This window comes from Rhipicephalus sanguineus, chromosome 1 (assembly GCF_013339695.2).
Source record: "Rhipicephalus sanguineus isolate Rsan-2018 chromosome 1, BIME_Rsan_1.4, whole genome shotgun sequence".
Classification (NCBI taxonomy): Eukaryota; Metazoa; Arthropoda; class Arachnida; order Ixodida; family Ixodidae; genus Rhipicephalus; species Rhipicephalus sanguineus.
This window is the reverse complement of record NC_051176.1, coordinates 170,999,279-171,017,327: the sequence shown is the minus strand read 5'-3', so window position 1 is coordinate 171,017,327 and position 18,049 is coordinate 170,999,279. Positions and strand designations below refer to the sequence as shown.

General features: G+C 40.7%; 1 protein-coding gene across 2 annotated transcripts in view; it reads left to right on the top strand.

Annotated features, from left to right (window-relative positions):
- The window catches only part of LOC119402212 (transmembrane 9 superfamily member 3), a 57,253-nt gene extending 41,038 nt beyond the window's left edge, over window positions 1-16,215 (top strand). For both annotated transcript variants that reach the window (XM_037669351.2, XM_037669346.2), the window contains exons 10-14: window positions 3,305-3,513; window positions 7,667-7,813; window positions 7,880-7,963; window positions 12,288-12,364; window positions 14,922-16,215. In XM_037669351.2, the coding sequence (XP_037525279.1) occupies window positions 3,305-3,513; window positions 7,667-7,813; window positions 7,880-7,963; window positions 12,288-12,364; window positions 14,922-14,989 (585 nt within the window). In that variant the 3' untranslated portion in view covers window positions 14,990-16,215. The remainder of the gene's footprint in view (window positions 1-3,304; window positions 3,514-7,666; window positions 7,814-7,879; window positions 7,964-12,287; window positions 12,365-14,921) is intronic.
- Window positions 16,216-18,049: the final 1,834 nt, after the last annotated feature.

The window sequence follows — 18,049 nt, the reverse complement described above, 5'->3', positions numbered from 1 at the left end:
TTCATGTGCCTTTTGGGGAGGCAGATTTTTTTTTCAACAAAGAGAGCTACAAAGTAAATCAGCGTATCACAATAACCAGTAATCAGAACTGAGTGCAACGAAACAAAAATAGATGTTCTAAGCCCATTAGAACAAAAGTTACAATATGTTGAACATTCACGAGTGCGTCAATTTCAAGCTGAGATTTCCTTCGCGAATGTTCAACATACCATAACTTTTGTTCTAATGAGCTTAGAACATCAGTTTTTGTTTCATTGCACTCAGTTCTGATTACAGGTTATTGTGATATGCTGATTTACTTTGTAACTCTCTCTGTTAAAAAAAAATTCTTCCTCCCCAAAAGGCACATGAAATATATTCTATTTTAAAAACTACCGGTTATACTAGAAAAATAATTGCCTATTTGAAATCAGCACACAAATATACATAAACTCACCAAGTATCATCAAAATCGATCAAGAAATCAATCAAGAAATGCGAAAAAAATTTTAAGAGCAGTGTCTCCCCTTAAACCAGCCAATGTAATAGACAGTTTTAGCAGAACACATTTTGCTTCATGCTCTATGCAAGTGGTTGAACATGAAAAAGAAATTGCTTTTGCCTGAGCTTTCAACATGCACTGTGAGCTTACTGCACCACTTCGACGTAGAGGATGAGACTGTATCAAAGAGCATACAGTCCAGTCCACTGTAACAGTATTCAAATGGCATGGAAATTTCATTGTTGTAACCTATCAATTTTATAACTGGTTTTAGTGCCTCTCCCCATCAGGTTGCTGATTACATTCGCTTGTTTAACTCAATAAGTGGACCTTGCTTCATGTATGATGTAGATACACAGCTGCTATGCAGTAAACGTCTGATTTTTCAGACTCTCTGAGGGCCGAGAAATCGGCCACCACGGTGGTACAGTGGTTACGATGCTCGGCTGCTGACCCAAACGGCGTGGGTTCAATCCCGGCCGCAGCTGTCCCATTTTCGATGGAGGCAAAAATTCTAGAGGCCCATGTGCATTTACATGCATGTTAAAGAACCCTAGGTCATCGAAACTTCCAGAGCCCTCCACTACAGTGTGCCTCATAATTATAATGTGGTTTTGGCATTTAAAACCACAAAAAAATTGATAGGGACCACGAAATGACCCGAAAAATTGGGCAGTCCGAAAAAATGAGTTCATGCTTTTTTACTTCGCACAAGGGGTTGAATTGCCACTGCAACGTCCGAAATATGTTTGAAAGCCTGCTAGGTATATACTTATTGGGGGAAGCGCTACGTGCTAACCGTAGTGCATCGATAACGCGGGACACGAAAACTGTGAATGGAGAGTGGACAACTGATTAGGCTGTCCCCGATGCATGTGCACACATAAACGATGTGCTACTGTATGAAAGTCTCCATCACTTCAATGAAAGACAGCATTTGCTGCCACGTGGAGCCAATTGTTCCTAGTTGTGCGCAGCACATTGCTTACGAAACTCATGCCGTCACTGCCGGGGCCCTTGCTGTACCATACACGCATTTTGCTGCGAGTGTGTTCGTCGTGCCCACCCTTTTTCTGACCGTACACAGGCGTGGCAATGGTGAGCTGCTTTCATTCCTGCTAGCAGTGCCTCTGTGCAGCGTGCTTAGCGGTTTCACACAAAGGCAGCTATGAATGGCAGTGCAGCGTGTTTGCGTTGTTGCCTATTAAATGCGTGCAGTATGCTTGAACTGTGCTACACCATAAGCATGCCAAGCAGTTTGCTGAAGATGCTCATCATAATAGCAGTGATGGAAGTGCTGCTCCATGCTTCTCCAAACTGTAATTTTTGTTAGGAACTGCTCCGAACCAGCTCTGAAATGGCGCTGGGAAACTGAAAACAATGAACTTTAACCACGTGACCATCCAGCGAGCCTAAACGAAACCAAAACAAGCTGTATACTATCATCCTAGTATGCTAGTATGCAGATTGTATACTAACTGCATACTATAATAATAATTGTTGGGGTTTTACATCCCGAAACCACGATATGATTATGAGAGATGCTGTAGTGGAGGGCTCCGGAAATTTTGACCACCTGGGGTTCTTTAACGTGCTAGCTGCAGACTATAGTATTGACAGTGTCACAAGTACTGGCACGATATGTATCTGATTTAGCTATACGTTTGTACCGGACAAGTGTGTCAGATTAGTTCGATATCATGCTGAGTACTAACTGCTACTGTGACAACTGTGATGTGTGACTGATTGCATTTGTCACTTTATCAGCCTCATTTATGCTACAAGAACTGGCATTTGAAGTGTGTAGCTCATTTAGCTGGTTTTTTTTTTTGGGGGGGGGGGGGGGAGAGATTTTCAGCAGAGGCTATTTGGTAAAATCTGAACATCATGGATTGCTTTGATCTCGCACAGATTATGAACTGCTGCTTTGGTGGCAGTTATATGTGATTGTGGTTACTTTTATAATTTGGTGCTCAACTTCATCGCTTTTATATCATATCTGCCGCAAATGCTGGCATTTTAACTATATAGCTCACTTACTTAGTATTCAATGAGCATCCTTCTGCTTAATTTTTTTGTTCCGTGCAATTTGCAGTGATTATTGTCTGTGCAATGTTTAATAACAAATAATATTTATAGCATGCTCAAATTATGCTTTATACTCCAGGAGTGGTTCAGAGTATTTTGCCATCTGCTCCGAAAACACCAATAACTGCTCCAAACTAGCATTTTTTCTGCTACAAATACACATGGCTGCTACAAAGCAGCATTTTTTGCTGCTTCAGAATCTCTCCAAAAAGCAAAATGTCTATTCCATCACTGTGTTTGGGTTGTCAGTAATTAAGTCGTGCTTGTGCGTTTGCTGCCTGTTGCATCACGCTTATAGCATTTTCAGTGCTTATCCATAAAGCCGGCACCACACTTGCACCATGTCATTAGCCCCCTTCGGATTCTTGGTATGCTTCATCACATAACACTTCGGCATTGCGGCAAAGCTGACTTGGAATACGCTACGGCTGCAAACGTTTCAACTCATGCAGGTGCTGGTTGGAACCCATGAGATGATTGATGCAGAATCGGTGGTGGCTTCATTTAATGCTGGTTTGGAGTTGCACTTAGGCATCCAATTTTTTGGACTTTCTCCTCAAACAGAAGTTTAGCAGTGTGTCAGTGTTGCTCTATTAAATCATGTGCTGGCTATAAATTTTCTTCATAAAAAGGATGAATGCTGTTTTAAAATGTTAGTGCATTTAGTGAAATTCCCGCTGCAATAACCTTTTGGTTTTTGTGTTTCTCAAGCAGTAATCTGTGGTTTTTGTTTAGGTGGCAGTGACATGTATCTGCCTGTTCATCATCTTGCCACTGACACTGGTTGGTACGGTGCTGGGGCGTAATCTGGCCGGGCAGCCCAACTACCCATGTCGCATCAATGCTGTGCCTCGGCCAATTCCAGAGAAGAAGTGGTTTATGGAGCCTTCAGTCATTGTTGTTCTGGGAGGCATCCTACCATTCGGTTCAATCTTTATTGAGATGTGAGTTTCCATGTCTTATTGCTGTTTTGTGGAGCATCTTACTGTTCAGTTAAATCATTGAGATGTGTGTTTCCATAGCATGCAGTTTAAAGAAGGCACTTTTGTCTCAAGTTGCTTTAGTTCCCCTTGTGTGTCACTTTTGTATTATAGTGCTTGCTGTCAGGTTAACTAAAGGGACACTAAAGGCAAATGTTAAGTCTATGTTGATTGTTGGAATAACGTTCCAGAAACCTTGTAGTGCTTGTTTCGTGCCAAGGAAATGCTTATTTTGAATGAAAATCGCGTTTTGGTGGTCAGCATTAGCGCACTTCAAATCGCACGCCTGAAAAGGCCTCTTGACGTAGCATTTGCCTTGCCCAATGTTGCCTGTATATTTACTGCCCGGCAGCCAACGCCATGGTCTCTGCTCTGAAGGGCACATTGCACAACATCACATGGACACAGCATTTTGTCATCGTTAGAGCGAGTTTCAAGAGCGTGCAAGGCACACGCAGCAGTACACGATAACGAAACTACCACTTAGACGCAAACGCGCAAGCAAAACGCAGCCCTGCGAAAACTGAACTTTTGCACAACCCGCACTGTTCTCCACTGTAATGTCAAGTTCTTTCTTTCCCTGAATCAAACAAACGCACAATCAGCATTTTATTATGTCTTGCAATGCTTGGAATGTTCTTTTTTTTATCATAAGTAGCTTGAATACTATTAATAATTTGTACTCTGGACTTGACGTCACCAGGCTCCTCCCGAAACATCCCACTGGTGTCGCATATAGTGTCCTACATTTACCTTAATTTCTCTATTACTAGAGCACTGCTATGGATAATATTGACGTTTTAGACCTCAAACATTGACATTTCACCCTGACAAATTTTTATTTGCCTTTTGTGTCCCTTTAATGCTCTACATCCAGGCATATCAGAAAAAAAAAAAATGCTATACAGCTTGACTCATTTAGATTGCCGGAGCTTATACAGGATGTTTTTATCTTTTTTAGACAATACAGATCTTTTATAGAATCCTATGACAGTCAGGCTCCTGTCGTTTTCACACATGAACTCTACATCGAGGCGGAAATACTTTGCCGCAGCTAAAGTGACATCGAAGTGGCCAACAAAAACTCATTACTTATCTTCAATTGTTGACTTGAGGGCAGTTGTTTATATGGGAAAGTTGTAAGCCGTCGCAATTTATGGTGTACCAATTTTTTAGAAACAACAAAAGTTGCACATAATTTGAGATATTCATCCTCAAATTTTAAGGTCAATATCAAAAGTGATCGTGCTCGGCACGCAGAAAACCCTGACACTCTATTATATCAGACTGGAACTACCCGTGGCAAGGAATTGACGAAATTTTTGTCACCTAGTTTGGCACGATTAGTTTGTCACTATTGTGCTGTAGCATAATAGTGGTACAGCACATGCGCTGTTGAACAGGTAGCCGATGATGCTTATTGTGATAAGGTTGTTGGCAGTAAGTCGCAGTGGCGAGTTCATCGGTGGCTGCCATGTCGTCTTCGCCATTTTCTGATGCTTATTCATGAAGGCATTGCTGCGATCTTGTGCAGTCGGAATCTTTGATCGACCGGTCTCTGCAGTTACCAAAAATACCGAAAACCTTTCGCGGCGCATTGTAGCTTGGACGAGTCGAGGGGTGCAGGTAACATTTATGTGAAAAAAAGTTATCACAGTTATCACTTCTTGCATTTAGCCCCGCCACGGTGGTCTAGTGGTTATGGCGCTCGACTGCTGACCCGAAGGTCGCGGGATCGAATCCCAGCCGCGGCGGTAGCATTTCGATGGAGGCGAAATGGTAGAGGCCCGTGTACTTAGATTTAGGTGCACGTTAAAGAACCCCAGGTGGTCGAAATTTCCGGAGCCCTCCACTACGGCGTCTCTCATAATCATATCGTGGTTTTGGGACGTTAAACCCCAGATATTATTATTCTTGCATTTATGGCTCCTTGCATTCCAAGGAATTGTTTGGTTCGTCTTGGGCTGCTGTAGATATAGAGAATGGCGGCAGAAAAGGTTGCCGTGCGAAAGCTGACCACTAGGCTTCATGCTCCCTCCTATTATTTTACCCTTGCAGCCATTCTGCCCCTGTATAATTGCCTGGAAAGGTAGAGACCTCGCTTGTGCCGTCCAAAATCTACGTGCAGTGTTTGCTGATCTGGGACATCTTCATAGCAATTAAACTGGAGCAGGGCACGTGCAAGCGCACGCCTCTCATGCTATAGAAGTCCTGTCTTGTTTTTTTTTTTTTTTCACTTCATGTGCACCATATTTTTGCCACAACCGCGTCTGTAGTGGTCATTGTAAAAGTATGACGCCTTTAAAAATGTTCATTATATGTGGATACAGTTTCGGTGGGTAGCATAGGAAAACTGTGAGTGCACTGAAATATAGTCGTTATAACCGATAGGTCCTTACATCTGGGATCATTGTAAGTGGGTTCGACTGTATAATGCGGCCACATGATATTGTGTAACAAGGGAGCAGTTTGTGAATAAACATTATAAATTATATTACATCAACATAATTTGGACATCATCATTATTTGTACATCAAAAGCTTTTTCCATCCATTTTAAATTTCGTATATTGAAGCACTACTACAGTTAAACCCCTTTATAATAGGCACTGATATAACAGACATTTGGGTATAAGAGACACCAGTGTGCCTACATCAAAGTAGGGGTTGATCAGAAAATGGGAAATGATCTGCTTATAAGAGACACCTCACGTGTGGGACAAGAACTGCTCCCTCGTGCGTGTCTCTTAATAAGGGGTTCAACTGTATCTGGATGTGGGGCTTGTTCATTGCTTTGTAAGAATGTTTAAAAATTGTCTGGCCACTGAATATTAGGCTTGTGCGAATATTCGAGCACTTCGAATATTCGAACGAATAATACAGTATTCGAATTCACTTCGATTTGAATTTAAATTATTGAAAATTTCGAAGTATTCGAAATGAACGAATAGGTGTACATTAGTCTGCTAATAACCCCCTGTAAATGTGGTTTCACTGCAGTGCAGTGGTGTTATACCGTGAATACACCTTCCCAGGAAAAATCCGCATGGTCCGCGTGTAACCTTTTGTAAAGGTGCTTTCACTGCAGTGAAGGGGTGCTATACCGTGAATACATCTTTCCAGAGAAAATTCGCACTGCCGCAAAGCCCCACTTTAAGGTTAAATGAACACATTACCCTCATATCGATTCATTATTTAAGTTTAAAAACTTGTTATACCGGCTTATATGCTACAAGTGTAGTAAATTTTAAAACGTAACATATTTTTCAGGTTATCATTTGCATTCTACCGAAAGCCAAATCCTGCTACTATTCAAAGTTGCTTCCACTTCCTTTGAACCGAAAAGAATGACATTTGTACATGCCTTGTTACAATTAAAAAAAAAAGGTGCAGGTTGGTTGGGTCATGACTAGGGATGGGCGAATAGCAAATTTGAGGTTCGAAGCGAATCTGAAGCGAATAGTGATTTGGTTGAATAATTTCGAATCGAATAGTTCGAATAGTATATAGTGCATATTATTATGAAAAATTAGCATTTTTGTCATGACCCTTGCACAATAATTAAGAATTGGAACTAGGTATGAGCGAATGTCACTTTTTTTGGTTTGAAATGAAGTGGAAGCAACCTTGAATAGTATCAAGATTTGAATTGCAATGGGTGCAAGTTAGAAGTGGAACAATATGTTACAATCTAAAAATTACTATACTTAACGCATATAAGCCCATATAACACGCTTTTGAACTTTAAAAAATTATGTACACTTAACCTTGAAGTGTGGCTTTGCGGCACTGCAGATTTCTCCTGTAAAGGGGGTTATGTGCGGTCAAACATACATATATTCGTTCATTTCAAATACTTCGAAATTTCGAATAATATAAATTCGTATCGAAGTGAATTCGAATACTGTAATATTCGTTCGAATATTTGAAACGTTCGAATATTCGCCCATCCCTAGTCATGACAGATATGCTCATTTTTCTTTATAATATGTGATATATACTATTCGAATTCGATTCGAAGTTATAAAACCTAAAATTTACCATTCGCACAAGCCTACTGAATATGTACTTTGCCATTTCTGGACTGTCTCACCTTGGATGTTCATTTTCACTTACAGGTACTTCATCTTCACATCCTTCTGGGCCTACAAAATCTACTATGTGTATGGCTTCATGCTGTTGGTGTTCCTAATCCTGACCATTGTGACCATTTGTGTAACCATAGTCTGCACATACTTCCTTTTGAATGCTGAAGACTACAGATGGTATGCTGGCACATTCATATAATTTTTAGAGGCCATTGTTATTGATGATGTTCTCTTATATTGCAGGCAGTGGACAAGTTTTCTGGCTGGTGCTTCCACTGCAGGCTATGTCTATCTGTACTCGTTCTATTATTATTTCTTTAAAACAAAGTGAGTAACTTGTTTTTTTGTTTATAAACCATCACTTGGTGGCAGTTTTATTTTGCCAGTTGTAATAATGCTAAATGTGAGCTTGTAATTGTGCATGTGTCATGTGGCGTAGCTTAAGTAATACTCCTAATACTGTTAATACTAATACTCCTGAGTTGTTTGGGAGACTCGAATCCTGACGAGTCTATCTGACTGTAGGAGCGGGGCTATAAATCTATAAAGATGCTGTCCTCGTCCAAAAAACAGACATGGCTGATCCCTCCGTCATAGGAATCGGTATAACACGAAAGTGAAACATGCCTTCACAGAGGTAGTAGAATGTTTATTGTGCATTGATATAGGAGAGCTTGTACAATGTCTATTGGTGTTCAGCAGCTATAGCATCGTCAAAACAAAGAAAGACGCACGAAATGATTGGTCAAGTATAATCGGGACGAGCATGAGCTAACTGTTACAGTTGTTACTTTTTTCGTGTTTGAGCAGCATGCTCCTTTCGCAAACGTGACCGCTGCAGCCAGTGAAGTGGCCTTCATGTGCTCTGTAACTTTAACGCAACCATTGCGGTGAACACAGGGGTGAGACAGCTGCGCATATTGCGCATTTTTGATACGATTCCGTTTTCCTGCGCCAAGCTGCTCCAAAAGCATAAAAATTGCAAAAATTGCGCCGAACTGCGCCGAAACGGCCCCACAATAAAGAATTTTCAAGCCCGCGTCACTTTCAGCGTGGGAAAACGTAACTTTAGAAGCAGCGCCAGGGATACGTTCGCAGAACACGTTAACGCGCCCAAGCGTGTCCTTCTACGCGCCTTTGTAATAGAGGCTTCCATAGTGCTGTGATAATCGCCTCTGAGCGGTTGTAAATATGTGTAGTGTCCGAGCGGTAACGACGTAGTGTCCGAGGGGTAAGGTTTCTCGGCGCTCGCGACGCATTTTTGAAGGCGGTCCCTCACGAGGTGGCAGCGAACGGTGGTGCAGCGCGCTTTTGTTATCACATATTAAAAGCGTGCGGTACACTTGACGCTACGCCACCCGCGCAGCCAAGCAGATAGCTGAAGGCGCTTTATTTTAGGCAGTTTTCGAATAGCGTACGCTAAGTTAGTGTTAGCGTTTGCGGCCCGCTATTTCCGTCACTTAACGGGAGCCCGCAAGCGGTTAGCGTACGACGCATGCGCAGTTGTGCGAAAAGCCAACGCAAAGCTTTGCGTACGCTATTCGAAAGCTTCCTGAGGGTTCGCCCTTCAGGGAGGGCAAATATTAATCGCAGCGCCCGTCCTTCCGATTAAGTCAAAGTATGGGCGGTATCGACTTTGCCCCCCCCCCCCTTCGTGCGCACGCCTATGGGGGTGGTCATACTGGCGCGTTCGTCGGTGGCCATACCGCTTTTGTTCTTTCCTGATGTTACGCGCGAAGGCGTCGCCGCAATCGCGTGCTAGTTGGAATCATTCATTGACCGTTCAAAGACGTACTGCTATGTGACTATAAAATTCTTGTGCAATCAGTTTTTATTGCGATAGCAATTATATGGACAGTCTCGAGGGGTTCTTGCCGTCGCCGTCATGTCCTTCCGGTATGAAGTCCAAATTGATAAGATCCCCCCGCGAATTGTATGTTCTACAGCGGGTAAAAGCACGCGAGCAGATGCGACGTATACGCGGCCGAAGCAAACGAGCCGGCCTATTGCCGTCGCTCGGAGGCTGCATGCGATAACATCACCCCGCTCGGAAGGCCTGCCGTCGAAGCAGACAGGAAACGCCCCGCCCGTTTTTAACAAGCCTTAAAAGACACGAAGGCGCGAGGGGGGGGGGGGAGTGTCGCGCGAGGAGCAACTTTGAACTTTGCGCGGTCGCGATCACTGGCGCGCGCGCGCGCGCTATCTGGAAAGCCATCACAGCGGGATTTTTTTTTTTATTATTTGAGAAGTGTGATGTTTTTCTTTTCTTATTTTCAAATGTAAAGTGAACCTACTTGGAAAAACTTTTTTTTATCTATTTCATATGTTGTTACCAGGGTTATATAAATTGCGTGGTTTGTAAAAAGGTAGTGTAGTTCATACCTGGCAATAATCTGTTAAAAAAAGCTTTCTCCAAAGGCTCTTTGAATGTTATGTGTATTCTAAGCCGATTAAAATATGTGCTTGTTCCTCCAAGTTACTACAAATTTGTTTTTTCAAGCTCCAAAAACGACATAATAAATGTCGCTAACTGCTCCCAAACAAGGTTCTCCTGCTCCTAAATTGAAATTTTGCTGCTCCCAAAACTGCTCCCAAATCGATTTCAGCCGTCTCACCCCTGTGAACACAGAAGACGTACACCCCCCCCTTCCATCGCGCACGGGCGACCATGCCCTGTAGGGCCCTTCGCGTCATCTCGCTGCAGATAACAGGAACATGTTGAAGAGCCACCGAGCTCTGAGTACCACCAGCGGTAAATGGTGCATATAAGTAGCTCGCCGTTAGTGTACTGAAGAACGTACGCTTTGTGGCCGAGTTGTTTAGTGCGCACTGTGGAGCGAGCGGTCGTGGGTTCGATTCCCGGCGACGGAACTTCTTCTTCGGATTTTTTGTTTATCATCTGTTAGTGTACATTTTACAACGTCATATCTGTGACGGAAATACGTCAGTGAAGTCTTGGTGGACTGATTCAGGAAAGTTGTATGATGTGAAGTTTGTTGTCACCACTCGTAGATCCCTAAAACACACTTTGCCGCACCCCTCAGTTTCTTTAAACCCAGTTTGAGAAACCCTGCACTAGGTATTTAAATCTAAGCGACAGGGTAAGTTGGAGATCGTTGGGAGAAGCCTTTGTCCTGCTGTCATCGTCTGTGTATGGTGGGATAAGTGGGGGAGGGGGGGGGGGGGCTAATTTGGTTGGCTTCAGATAGAGATATTTGTTGAATGCATGTGAGTTTTAATTTTTAACTTTCATTTTCGGAATCTTCTTTTTTGCACTAACCTAATATTATTGCCACACAACCTTTTTATAACACATCTCTGAAGTGAATCGAAGCAAAAATTCACGCCAAATTAGCCTTTTTCAACAATCCTGAGATGACTACTTGTAATCTTGTAAGCAATGATATCTCCACACCTAGAGCAGTTTGAATTTTTTTTTTTTTTTGCGGTCTAATATTGCATGTACGATAATGTCTATAATGCAGGCAGATTTTCAAATACTGGCTCGAAAGTTTATTTTGCTCCGTTGCCTGCCATATTGTTTTCGCCATGTAAAAGCTGAAGTTCAGTGCATCATAATGGCGCTTACACTGACCATCTTTTAAAAAGTACTTTCAATGTAGCACCCTCCACTTTCTTGGCTGTTGATCCATGGATTGAAATAAAATTTTCGCTGTGCTATTTTTTCTTTACTACAGAGGTATAAAACGACATGTTGTTGTTCACCGTTTTGATTAGCTCATGGAATAGCTGTCCTGCACAAACAACTAAGTAATACACTCAAACCTCATTATAACAAAGTCACATCTGCCACAAAAATAACTTTGTTATATTCAAAAATTCTTTATAAACGTTTATTTTTAACACTGTATCTATTACAAGACTATTCTTCATTTATTTCGTTATAATTGATAATTCGTAATATCCATGTTTGTTATATCGAGGTTTGAGTGTATTTGAAATCAGCATGTAAAGCAACCAGTGTGCCTAATTTCGTAAAGATTGGTGAAAAATTCTTTTTAATACATTTTCATGACCTGGTAGAACATGACCTACATCGGTTGTAGAGTCTGAAAATTTATAAAGGGAAAAAAAAGTATTTTGTTATTACGTTGTTGAAATCTACAGCTATTCTTTCACATGTAAAGGCTAACTTAAAAAGGCCCTGCAACACTTTTAGAACATGGTATTTCACCAAATGATGCCATAAGTGCAGTTTGACTTATGACATCAATTTGGCTTACGGCCATTGGTTGATTTTAGCACTGTGAGTTGCATAGTTATCACGGCCGCCGTGGGATGCCGCAACGTGCCCGCGCTGTGCTGCATGTAGAATTACACCAGTGCGTTCGTGATCACACTGAAAGTGAGCCATGCATTCAAAGAAAAAGGGTTCAAGGTCATGACATATGCTGCTGTACAGACGTAGCTCCTCGCCCTCTTGTCATACAGTAAACTCGCCTTAAAATGGAATAATTTTTTTTTACTGATTGTGCTATATTGAGGTTTAACTATAATATAGAAATTGCATGACAGCAGTGGACATAAGTGGACATAATTTTGTTTCACATTTGGTGTGGAAGTGTAAATGAATTTGCCAAGTGTGCAAAGAGCTACATTATTTTTTGTTTCTCTCTCTCCATTTTTCCAGGATGTATGGCTTGTTTCAGACTGTATTTTATTTTGGTTACATGGCTCTGTTCAGCTTTGCCCTTGGAGTGTTGTGTGGTGAGTACTGTTCTTGGTTATGAGCTGTGTAGCACAATTTTTACTTATAATGTATATTTGAGAAAACATTTGCCAAAAAGATGTTCATTTGTGCATTTCTAGTAGCCTAACATTTGTTCTCACTTCAGCTTTATGCAAGAACTCCAAATGCCCTGCATGACCTCATGGGTGCTATGTTTTCTTTGGAGATTTAGCGGAACATCACAGTACACGATGAAGGCTTAAACATTTGAATGCTGTGATGTATATTGTTACAGAGGTGCATATTGTGAAAGTATGTAGACCGGGGGAAACTTGTAATATATTGCCCTATACAATGTTAACCACATGAGGTAACATGTATAATACATTTGATCCCAGATATATCAAATGTAGATGTATCAAATTACAGTAAAAACTTGTTAATGTACACCTCGTTAATACAAGTTTTGCAGTAATTCAAAACTAAGTGGCCCTGTCCAGCCAAGCTCCTAAGAACTTGTGTATTAAAGATCTTGTTAATTTGCACACAAATTGTGTCCACCACAGATAACTTGAACTGTGCACTGTGGTGGCTGGCTCTCGCACCACCGGTTATTTTCCCAGTTAAGTGATGTGTGGTGCGATGGGAGCCTCAGTGATGGCTCTCTCAGATCTCAAAGGCCTGCGTTTTCTGGAGCCTGCGTGCTCCAGAAAACATCATCAAAGGTCGAAATAGTCAGGATCATGTTGTGGCCACCTTGTATTTACATTCATTTTTCTAATTGGTTAGTTGCGTATGTATCAACATTACACAGCAACACGATTTTCATGGTGAGCATCATGAAAATGGCACTGGTTCCGCGGTGAATATCTCACATTATGTGACTTCTGGGGTTTCTAAAAAATGGTGCTTCATTTTATTGTGACACCCTAAAACTTTACCATATAAACAACTACCCTCAAGTTCATAATTAGAAAATGAATTGAAAAGCTTTTGTTAATCTTTTCAAAGTAAATTTAGCAGTAGCAAAGCATATCTGCCCTGACATGAGAGTTTCTCTGTGGAGACAACAGGTGCTTTGCTGTCTGAGTGGTATTAATTTTGATCAAGAAATCTCTGTTGCCTACAAAAAAAAAAAAAGACGTATATTGAATGCTGGGCCACTCTATTACAGGAGGTATCTTGCATTTTCAGTTGCAGAGACAGGTCGACCAATGTGGCAGTGTGAGTGTAGTAGGCGATTTGCAAATTATTTGGCATGACTGATGCCATGTGGCATGGAGTATACCACATTTTAACAAAGCGGCATTGGTTTTCGGTCAGTAGCAGATCGCTGTACAAATGCACACACACTCATTGGGAAAATCCAGACAAGTTGTCCACTCTGCCACCTCGTTTCCTGTCATGGTTGTTGAATACTCCATGGTATCGCCTCGTGCAACCGCACGTTCGTTTTAAGAGAGCTGTCATTTCGTCTAGCTTTATAGAAAAAAGAAGGAAGCATTGAGTGGGTACATTAGGCAACATGTACTATGCCATCACATTTATTCCTTTCTTGATAGTGGCTTGCACACATTAGCAGATGTCAACTTGTATTTGGCATTTAGTCCATACTGCTGGTCACTGTGCAGCTGTACTGCATTCCTTGCATGAAGGCTCATATTGACAAGGTTTTGGTGTACTGCATTAAAGAATACTGATAGCAATGGAAAACTATATAACTTCCATGCAGTGAAGCATACTGCACTGCATGCGGCTGTTAAAGGAATTCGAAAGGCTTCTAGGTCTGTAAGGCCTCTAGGTCCGATAAACTCGTTCTGCGAAAAGGGGTGAATGAAAAGAGAATAATACATAAACTTTCTGTGCATTTGATGTGGCCTTAGAAAAACAAATCAGTAAATTTCTGCATTTCTCAATAAAGAGGCTACAAAGTGTGCAAAGCTTCTAGATAAGCTTTAGTTTAGGTAGGTGTACATTGTATCTCAAGTGATCAAGGTATTGAACTATTTTGAATCCCCTTTAAGTTCGATATATCAAGGTATGAATGCAGTATGGGTACAGCCCAGGAAACAAAGTGGAAGCCTCATGCTTGTGGAGTACATTCTTTTGCTCAACTTACCATCTCGAACAAAAATATGGAAGCCATGTGAAAGCAATGAAATGATTCATCGATTACAAGGGTGAAACCGAGGTACAGTCTTTAAGAATTGCAAGCCGTCAGGGCTTGTGTTGTTGTCACACCATGTATTGTGAACAGCCACCTGCATTGTTGTCACAATGGTACACTTATGATTTCATGAATACCCATTTTTTTTAAGGACTGCTTGGTCAGAACATGCCGCGAGTTCATATTTGTCGGTGGTAGTGTGATATCACATTACCATTTGTCGAGTGAGACTTTCTCTGGAATGGTCATATTAATTGCTTCTTGTTCTCTTAAAATCTTCCCACTCACGAATTTTTGTTCATTGTTTCGAGCTTGTTGCTTGGTTGGATCACTATGTGTAGTGAATATTTTGCAGCTAGTCACAGGCATTGTGAAGTTAACTCAGCAGTGGCACTGACTGACTGTGTATTTGGTTTATTTTCCTGCAGGCACCTTTGGCTTCATTGGGACTAGTGCATTTGTGCGAAAGATCTATTCAACAGTCAAGATTGACTGAGGAGAGGACCTGGCCTTGGTTTTTCTCTTTCTAGTTCAGAGACTGGTGCCTGAAAGTGTGTGCATGTGTGTCTTTGTAAACTTTCATCACTGTCAATTAGGAGGAGAATCACATGGTTTTTTTTTTTCTATGAAATGTGTTTGTTACCACACTCGCTTCCATTTTCTTTGTGCAAAAACTTGGCTTTAAAAAAGTATGGGAAATAAATCAGTACTAGAATTCTGTTTAGAACGGGATGTTCTAAGTAAAGAATGTAGACCACTCTTTTATGAATCGCTTAAAAATTTTTCTCCCTTCCTGCTGTAGGTGTTGGAAGTTCCAATAATTTGACACTGATAATCATGTATTTATATGCACAATTTGTGTTAGCTTATTTTCTGGCGCAGTCATCTCTGTTTGCTTTGGGGGTGTTGTCATCTGTGTGTGAGAAAAAGGCTCTTTTTAGTGTTGGAGATGCCTGGGGTGTGTGTTTGATTTATTGTGGAACTTGTGATTTTGATTTTCTCATGTGTGAGGGCTTTGTTGGAAAGAGTACCTCACATAGTGGTTCCTTGTACATATGTATGTATTGGGGTTTGCTTGCATCATATTGATGGGGCACTGAAGATGGACAAGCAAGCGTGTTCTTGCATACTGCACAAGTTCTGGATGTGTTGTTTTCTTTGTGCCCTGGTGCCCCACCCCCCTTTCTTTTTACATAGTTTCCTGTACATATTGTAGCCATCAGCCTGAACGATAAACAGGACGTATGTGAGATGTTAGTTGTTCTAGCACAAATTAAACAAGCTGTTTGAGATGCTTTGCACTTGATCAGACACCAGAAGCCAGTCAATGTGGCAGTCGTACCACCAGCGATCTTATCATTGTGAGAATGTATGACATCATGAAGTTAAGAAATTTTAGGTTTTGTAGTGTGTGAAGAAATATTAATATTTTTCCAGCTAATTTTTTAAGTGTCATATGAAAAATTGGGTTCTTGCATTGTGGCATTGTAGTTGGTGTCACCATATTCTACAAGTTCTTTGGTCTGCTATGAAATTGCCTGCTCTTGAACAGCCAGATTTTACTGTGTATACAGATATTTGTTTTACTTATAGCCCAAAATATTAAATTTCAGACTCGTGGAGGGTTGCAATTTTCCTTCCCGTGTGAATTACAAGCAGATCTTGCAGAATTCAGCTGGATCATTTGCCCTTTGAATAAATTATAAATATTCTTGACTGCAACTGCTGTCTCTCAGTTCATGTAATGCAGAAAATGTGTTGCTAGTATTACATGCCAGAAAAGTTATAACAAATGCTTTACAAATGCCATTTTTCAAGTTCATGAAGTCATTGTAATTTTGGCAAGTTAGTGCAAGCAAATTTATGATGTTCACACAGCACAATAAAGCCACACAGATGGCGAAAGAAGCAGATGGGACTGAGCACTGTGTTCCATCTGCTTCTTTCGCCATCTTTTTTTTTTTCATTACTGTGTGAATAATTTAATACCATCTCTTTTTGTTGTTTTGATGATTGTGATGCGAGTGAAATGCTCTGGCACAAATTTTGCCTGTTGGGTCATTCCATGCCAAACGTCCCAGTCATTTTGGCAACTATCTCAAATGTATTGAAAAAAAATCGTGCCGATTTAATACGTTGAAAACAGTGAATTGCTAGAATATTTAGGAGAGAAAAATTTTTTTGGTCTTGTGGGTGCCTTCCAAATTTACCAAAATGTCATCTGGGTGTTGTTTGTAAGAAAATTTATTCTGAGAGTATTGTTTCTTGTTTTAATACCAAATTTGGTTTACATATTATGCAAAGGTGTTTGTGTAAGCTGTTTAAAGCACGATAATATTAGTACAATTTTTCTGCCATATACGCCTCCAGGAATTTCGCCAAGATGTTCTATGTTTGCATTTTTTCCATTGCGATATTGCGCCTTGCATGAATATACGAGTAATGAATACTTACTCTACAGAAGGTATATTTTGCGATAAAAATATTTTCAGAGCCCTCAAGTTTCTAAACATTACGTGAAAAAATCACGAATTTCAGAAAATCGTCGTTTTGGTCCACATTGAGACGCGATTTACACAACGTGGTGCTCCAACTAAAAATCGGCTTTATACCTCAATCGAAAGCAACTAGAGAGTTCTTCTTATATGGCAAGTTTTATCATTACAATTTTCGTTTTAAGGAAGAAAATAATTTTTGATGTTCCCCATTGACGGCAATTGCGAATATCAATGAGGAAGCTTCCATGTGACCAAATGGGGAGATAGCCATCAATGGAGAACATCAAAAATTATTTTCTTCCTTAAAACGAAAATTGTAATGATAAAACTTGCCATATAAGAAGAACTCTTTAGTTGCTTTCGATTGAGGTATAAAGCCGATTTTTAGTTGGAGCACCACGTGGTGTAAATCGCGTCTCAATGTGGACCAAAACGACGATTTTCTGAAATTCGTGATTTTTTCACGTAATGTTTAGAAACTTGAGGGCTCTGAAAATATTTTTATCGCAATATATACCTTCTGTAGAGTAAGTATTCATTACTCGTATATTCATGCAAGGCGCAATATCGCAATGGAAAAAAATGCAAACATAGAACATCTTGGCGAAATTCCTGGAGGCGTATATGGCAGAAAAATTGTACTAATATTATCGTGCTTGAAACAGCTTACACAAACACCTTTGCTTAATATGTAAACCAAATTTTGTATTAAAACAAGAAACAATACTCTCAGAATAAATTTTCTTACAAACAACACCCAGATGACATTCTGGTAAATTTGGGAGGCACCCACAAGACCAAAAAATTTTTTCTCTCCTAAATATTCTAGCAATTCACTGTTTTCAACGTAATAAATCGGCACGATTTTTTTTCAGTACATTTGAGATAGTTGCCAAAATGGCTGGGACGTTTGGCGTGGAATGACCCTGTTAGAATGTTGATGGCCTGCACTTACTCGACGAGGTTGCGGATGTGCGATCACCTGCTCCGCACATTTGTTCAAGTGCACCTCTTTCCTTTTCTATTCTTTTAGCATCTACACCTTTCCCTGTGGCACT